This window comes from Engystomops pustulosus, chromosome 4, assembly GCF_040894005.1.
Source record: "Engystomops pustulosus chromosome 4, aEngPut4.maternal, whole genome shotgun sequence".
Lineage (NCBI taxonomy): Eukaryota > Metazoa > Chordata > Amphibia > Anura > Leptodactylidae > Engystomops > Engystomops pustulosus.
In genome coordinates, this window is record NC_092414.1 from 223764515 (window position 1) to 223771121 (window position 6607).

Here is a 6607-nt window from a genome sequence, read left to right on the forward strand (position 1 = left end):
TTATAAGGTTTTATTCAGTTCACATGCAAAGATGTTTTTCAAAAGTTTCTTAAGAGCCCGCTTAATATCTGAATTACTCAGGCTGTATATAATGGGGTTAAGGAGAGGAGTTACTACAGTGTAGAATAAGGATAGAATTGTCTTTGCATTCTGCTTTCGAGGAAACACATAGATGGTGATAAGTGATCCATAAAACAGCGAGACCACAGTGAGGTGGGCACTACAGGTGGAGAAGGTCTTCTGCCTCCCGGTCACAGAGGGTATCTTCAGTATCGTGAAGATTATATACACATAGGAGACTATGATAACAGTTACCGGGCAGATAGCAAGAAATATAACCAGAAACAGAGTCTCCAGCTTCATTATAAAAGTGTCCGAGCAGGAAAGCTCCAGCAACGGTTCCAGGTCACAGAAGAAGTGGTCAATGACGTTGGGTCCGCAGAAATCCAATTGACGCACTGTTAAAAAAATCATAAGCACTGTAAAAAAAATGACCAACCAACACAAGACAATGGCTCGTAGGCAACATGTGAGGTCCATGACTGAGGCATAATGTAGAGGGTTACAGATGGCCTGGTACCTGTCATAGGACATCACAGTCAGAAGAAGACATTCCAGGGCCTCAGCTGCTGAAAAAAAGTAAAACTGAGCAAAGCAGCCAATAAGAGAAATAGAACTTCCTTCATATAACACAGTGTGGAGCATGTTGGGTACGATGGTGGTGGTCAGGAGGATATCGGAGAAGGAGAGTTGTGTGAGGAAGAAGTACATGGGAGAGTGGAGGGATCTGCTGGAGGACACCACCACAATGATCAGGAGGTTCCCACATATGGTCACACAGTAGATGAGCAGAAGCAGAAGAAAAAAACTAACATTTAAACCTTTTAAATCTTGAAATCCCAAGAGCAGAATCTCTGTCACTTTGCTAAAATTGTGATGTTGCATATTCAAGATGAAGAATCTATACGAAAGACATTGGAGGTCAACAAATCAAATCACATGGCAATCAGACCTCTCCTCTCGTGGGGACACAGGTTGTTAGATTCTCTCCTCTATCATTCTTACCGGTTCAAAAACTGGTTTAGATGACTTAAGATGCATTAACTTACCTTAAAGGAAACCTACCATCATGAACTTCCTACATAGGTAGATCTGGTGGAAGGTTACTGCATTGTAGTATAGACTAATGCTTTTTGTATTAAAACTGTTTGTGCCCCAGAACCTTCAGATTTTTACCTGGAGAACTCTGACTTAAGCCCCGTGTGCGCCATATTTCCCTGCACCGCACTCGTTTCTTGCTACTCCTGTTTTTTTGTTTACATTAGCTCCATTATTTCCCACTATTCCTTTGTCTTGAACAATTGGCTTTTGTTTGTTCTTTCTGTTGCAACTTTGGATGGTTTATATTGTGTTTTCTGTTGGTTACTGCTTAGGGTGTGACCAAAGAGCCGGCAGCGGACAGCTTGGGGGCTCACTATCCATGTCCTGACATTACTGGAGCCTCCTGTGGTGAGTGTGTCTCCAGGTCATGGAGGGGTAGGCCGTCACCTCTCACCTCTGACTTGACATCTTTGGATGGGTTGTTACCGACCTCAGTTGTACCATTAGAAATATATTTACTTAGAAAATGTGTTCAGTACTTTTCCTCTTGCTGTATATGAGCAGAATGTGCCGTGTATCTGCTAGATTTATCTACTTTAAACCACATTATGTTAAAGCTAAGTTAAAGGAAACCTACCATCACGGATCTACCTCAGGTAGGTTGTGTGTTATGTAGTGTAACCTAATGCTTTTTGTAATAACACTTTTTGTGCCCCAGAACTTAACAAAACCTTAATTTGATGTACATACAAATTTTCTAAAAAGGCTACAGGGGCGCAGAGTAGTCGCACTGTGGAGCTTTAACATAATGGGGTGAAATGTAGTTAAACCTAACAGATAAGATGCACATTCTGCTCATATACAGCAAGGGAAACAGTACTGAACACATCACCAAATTACTAGTAAATCCAGTGGAGCACCTCAGATAGGGACAGAAGGGACAGAAGACCCCTGTAAGACACCATAGGGTAGAGTAGAGGTGCATGAACCTCTATGTGACCACAGCTCCATACAGAAGGCAGCAGTAATATGGACACCACTATACATCATAATAAATCCACCTACCAGCAGGAAACTCTCCACTGTAAGTCTTCTCCAGGATGAATCGCTGTTGGGTTCTTCTGGTCCAGAAGGAAATCTTAGTGTGGGAATCGATGTGATCTCCTCCAGAGGAAAGACCCAGCATTACCAGTCAGATCATTATATAGAGAGATGTTCCATTGTGTTATCCTGGACGCGTCACATCGAACCCTCTGGAGATACCTCTCTGGGATTACCAACTTTTACAGAAGTTTGGAAAAAGTCTTATTCCTTGTGTCATTAATGGGAGAACTTTGTTTCACTTCAGTGAAGTGCAGGAAAGTTATGTCCATATGACTAAACTTTTTATTTTTATTACTTTTGTCTCTCTGCTCAAAAAGTCACTAAAGATGCTGATCACACCTTGGGTTAATTTGGTTCCATTTATGTCCAGTATGTACAGTGTCCAGTATGATGAGGTGCAGAACATGGTGAGAAGTCTTGTATCCTGTACACATTACACCTCCAGGAGCTCTCATGTCTCATTCTACATCCATAAACCATAATACGGAGCTGATCTCCCTCTGGTAGGTCTTCTACTTGATTTCTGAGGGATCTGGAGACACTTCTGCCAATTTATCCAGAAGAGTATTTGGTTCATACCTTCTGTTCTACTTCAGTCCAATGGTGTTGGATGAGGCCTCCTGGAAATATTTGTGTGAAGTCTGTGGAAATGAGTCGGCATGTTGGGCCCGATCCCACTGACTTCATACCTTGTACAGAAGGGGAAGTGGTGCATTATACTAAATTAGGATGCAAGGGCTAGCGAGACTACAATTCTACTACTGTCAGCAGACCACAGGACAGTGGGTGTATACTGTCAGCTTCACACTATAGAGGAAGTCAGCAGACCACAGGTAAGTGGGTACATACTGTCATTGGGCCTGCTTCACACTACAGAGTCAGCAGAACGCAGGTCACAGTATGCAGGCTGTTATAAGGTTAGTCAAAGCCAAGGGTGACATGCAATCAACAGGTCACAGGATACTGGTTGTCAGCAGACCAAAGGTCAGATGATACAGGTTTAAAGCAGGTCACATGATACAGGTTGGAAGGTCACAGGTCAGACAATACACAGCAGGTCACAGGATACGGTGTATCAGTTTGAAGCAGGTCAGAGGATACAGATTGGACAGAGGTCTTACGATACATGATATAGACTGGCAGCAGGCCACAAGCTAAAGGTTATCAATAGATCACGTCCCACTCTACTGGCTGCCACTTTTCTTAGGTTGCAGGATGTAGGCCACAGAACTGGGACATGAAAACAGCTGGAGAAATGGGACATAATCATAGCACAAGGAGAGTTAGGTCCCATATATCGACAAAAAAATTGCAAAAAAAAACATCATTCACAAGTATTTGTTTTCTGGTCCAATTGTAAAGATTTTAATGCTGCCTTGGATGGGTGAAACCTCTTGATGCATTCATAACAAGTGTAGTTCCCACTCTTTGGGGTTTCCATTGTTCTGTTTTATCAGGGGCTCTGTAATTGCAACATAGCACTGAAAATCCTGATATCTGCACCTTTCCAAAAAAAGGAAGATTTTTGGACTTCTGTCTCCGTCTCTGCTTGAAAAGTAACCAGAGCTAAACACTCGCTCTGTCATAATACTATCATCTACGGGTTTTGCCACTTTTATTTCAGTTACTGATGAGGGAGACCAACTGATTCCCTGACTACCAGCACTTTGAGAGTGACAGGGGCCTTTTGCAGAGGTAGAGAGCGCATTTGGGAGTATTCACCTGCATAGATGGCCAAACAGGGCAAAGCAAGTGAATAACAGCAATGACCTTGGGAAGGGGTCATTCCATAATTTTACCCTTATCATCAACTGTGGCCCCCTAGAGAGTGCCTGTTACTAAAACCTGTGTCAGGATCAGTGGTGGTGGACCCTTTGTGCCACTGCGGACAATGACGTAAGTCGACACCTGGGAGCGGAGACTAAGTGGTACCCGGTTGTCACCAGAGCCTGCCGCAAAGCAGGCACAGGCACGACTTTGTCCACGGTGGCGACCAAGGCAGAGTACATAGTCATAGAGCAGAATTGTAGTCGGGACAGGCAGTAGGTTGTGTGTTATGTAGTGTAACCTAATGCTTTTGTCATACAACTTTTGTGCCCCAGAACTTTAATCTTATGTATATATAGAAACTATTGGGGCGTGGATTAGCTACTCCGTGCCCCAGAAGATGCACACATTCGCCTGAGAAGCCGGAGTTCTGGGCACGTACAGTAGCTCCGGCTTCTCAGCTGAGGCCTCGCAGCTACAAGCATCCGTATTCTCAGATGAGTGTGCACAGCGAGCTGAAGACTGGGTTAGGAGGGATCAGAAGAGTCTTCTGGGGCGTGGAGTAGCCGTAGCTCCCGCTCCACAGTGCGACTACTCCACGCCCCAGTAGCCTCTGCATATATATCAAATTAAAGTTTTATTAAGTTCTGGGGCACAAAAAGTTTTATTCCCAAAAGCATTAGGTTACACTTCATAACACACAACCTACCTGAGGTAGATCCATGATGGTAGGTTTCCTTTAACTTATCTTTCACATAATGTGGTGAAATGTACTTAAATCTAGCAAATACAATGCACCTACTTCTCATATACAACAAGGGGAAAAGTACTGAACACATCACCAATTTTGTAATGGAGTAAATCCAATGGAACATCTGAGATGGGGACAGAAGGGACAGAAGACCCCTGTAAGACACCAGAGGGTTGAGTAGAGGTTCATGAACCTCTATGTGACCACAGCTCCATACAGAAGGCAGCAGTAATATGGCCACCACTATACATCATTATAAATCCACCTACCAGCAGGTAACTCTCCACTGCTCCCAGAAAGTCTACTCCAGGATGAATCGCTGCTGGGTTCTTCTGGTCCAGATGACAATCTCAGTGTGGGAATCGATGGGATCTCCTCCAGAGGAAAGACCCAGCATTACCAGTCAGATCATTATATAGAGAGGTGTTCCATTGTGTTGTCCTGGACGCGTCACATCGAACCCTCTGGAGATACCTCTCTGGGATTACCAACTTTTACAGAAGTTTGGAAAAAGTCTTATCCCCTGTGTCATTAATGGGAGAACTTTGTTTCACTTCAGTGAAGTGCAGGAAAGTTATGTCCATATGACTAGACTTTTTTATTTTTATTACTTTTGTCTCTGCTCAAAAAGTCACTAAAGATGCAGGTCAGACTTTGGGTTAATTTGGTTCCATTTATGTCTAGTATGTACAGTGTCCAGTATGATGAGGTACAGAATATGGGGAGAAGTCTTGTATCCTGTACACAATACACCTCCAGGAGCTCTCATGTCTCATTCTACATCCATAAACCATAATACGGAGCTGATCTCCCTCTGGTAGGTCTTCTACTTGATTTCACTTATTTGGTTCATACCTTCTGTTCTACTTCAGTCCTATGGTGTTGGATGAGGCCTCCTGGAAATGTTTGTGTAAAGTCTGAGGAAATGAGTCGGCATGTTGGCCCGATCCCACTGACTGCACTCCTTGGACAGAAGGGGATATGGTGCATTTTACCAAATTAGAATGCAAGGACTAGAGAAACTACAGTTCTAGTACTGTCAGCAGACCACAGGTCAGTGGGTGTATACTGTCAGCTTCACACTATAGAGGCAGTCAGAAGACCACATGTCACAGTATGCAGGCTGTTAGAAGATCAATCAAAGTCAAGGGTGACATGCAATCAACAGGTCAAAGGATACTGGTTGTCAGCAGACCAAAGGTCAGAGGATACAGGTTGGAAGGTCACAGGTCAGACAATACACAGCAGGTCAAAGGATGCAATGTGCCTGTTTGAAGCAGGTAGAGATTGGATGTAGGTCTCACGATACATGATATAGACAGGCAACCGGCCACAGCTATAGACAAGCAACAGATCACATCCCACTATACTGGCTGACCACTTGACTCAGGTTGCAGGATATAGGCCACAGAACTGGGACATGAAAACAGCTGCAGAAATGGGTCATAATTAGAGATGAGCGAACATACTCGTCCGAGCTTGATGCTCGTTCGAGCATTAGCGTACTCGAAACTGCTCGTTGCTCTGACGAATACTTCGCCCGCTCGAGAAAATGGCATCTCCCGCCGTTTTGCTTTTTGGCGGCCAGAAACAGAGCCAATCACAAGCCAGGAGACTCTGCACTCCACCCAGCATGACGTGGTACCCTTACACGTCGATAGCAGTGGTTGGCTGGCCAGATCAGGTGACCCTGGAATAGACTAGCCGCTGCCCGCGCTGCTCGGATCATTCTGTGTCTGGATGCCGCTAGGGAGAGAGCTGCTGCTGGTCAGGGAAAGCGTTAGGGTGTTCTATTAGAATAGTGTTAGGCAGGAGTGATTCTACAAGAACCCAACAGTCCTTCTTAGGGCTACAATAACGTTATACATTTTTTTTTTATTTGCT

General features: G+C 44.2%; 1 protein-coding gene across 1 annotated transcript; it reads right to left on the reverse strand.

Moving 5' to 3' along the window:
• Window positions 1–945, reverse strand: LOC140128796 (olfactory receptor 11L1-like). The gene has a single exon (XM_072150498.1). The coding sequence runs from the start codon at window positions 943–945 to the stop codon at window positions 1–3; it is 945 nt and encodes a 314-aa protein (XP_072006599.1).
• Window positions 946–6607: the final 5662 nt, after the last annotated feature.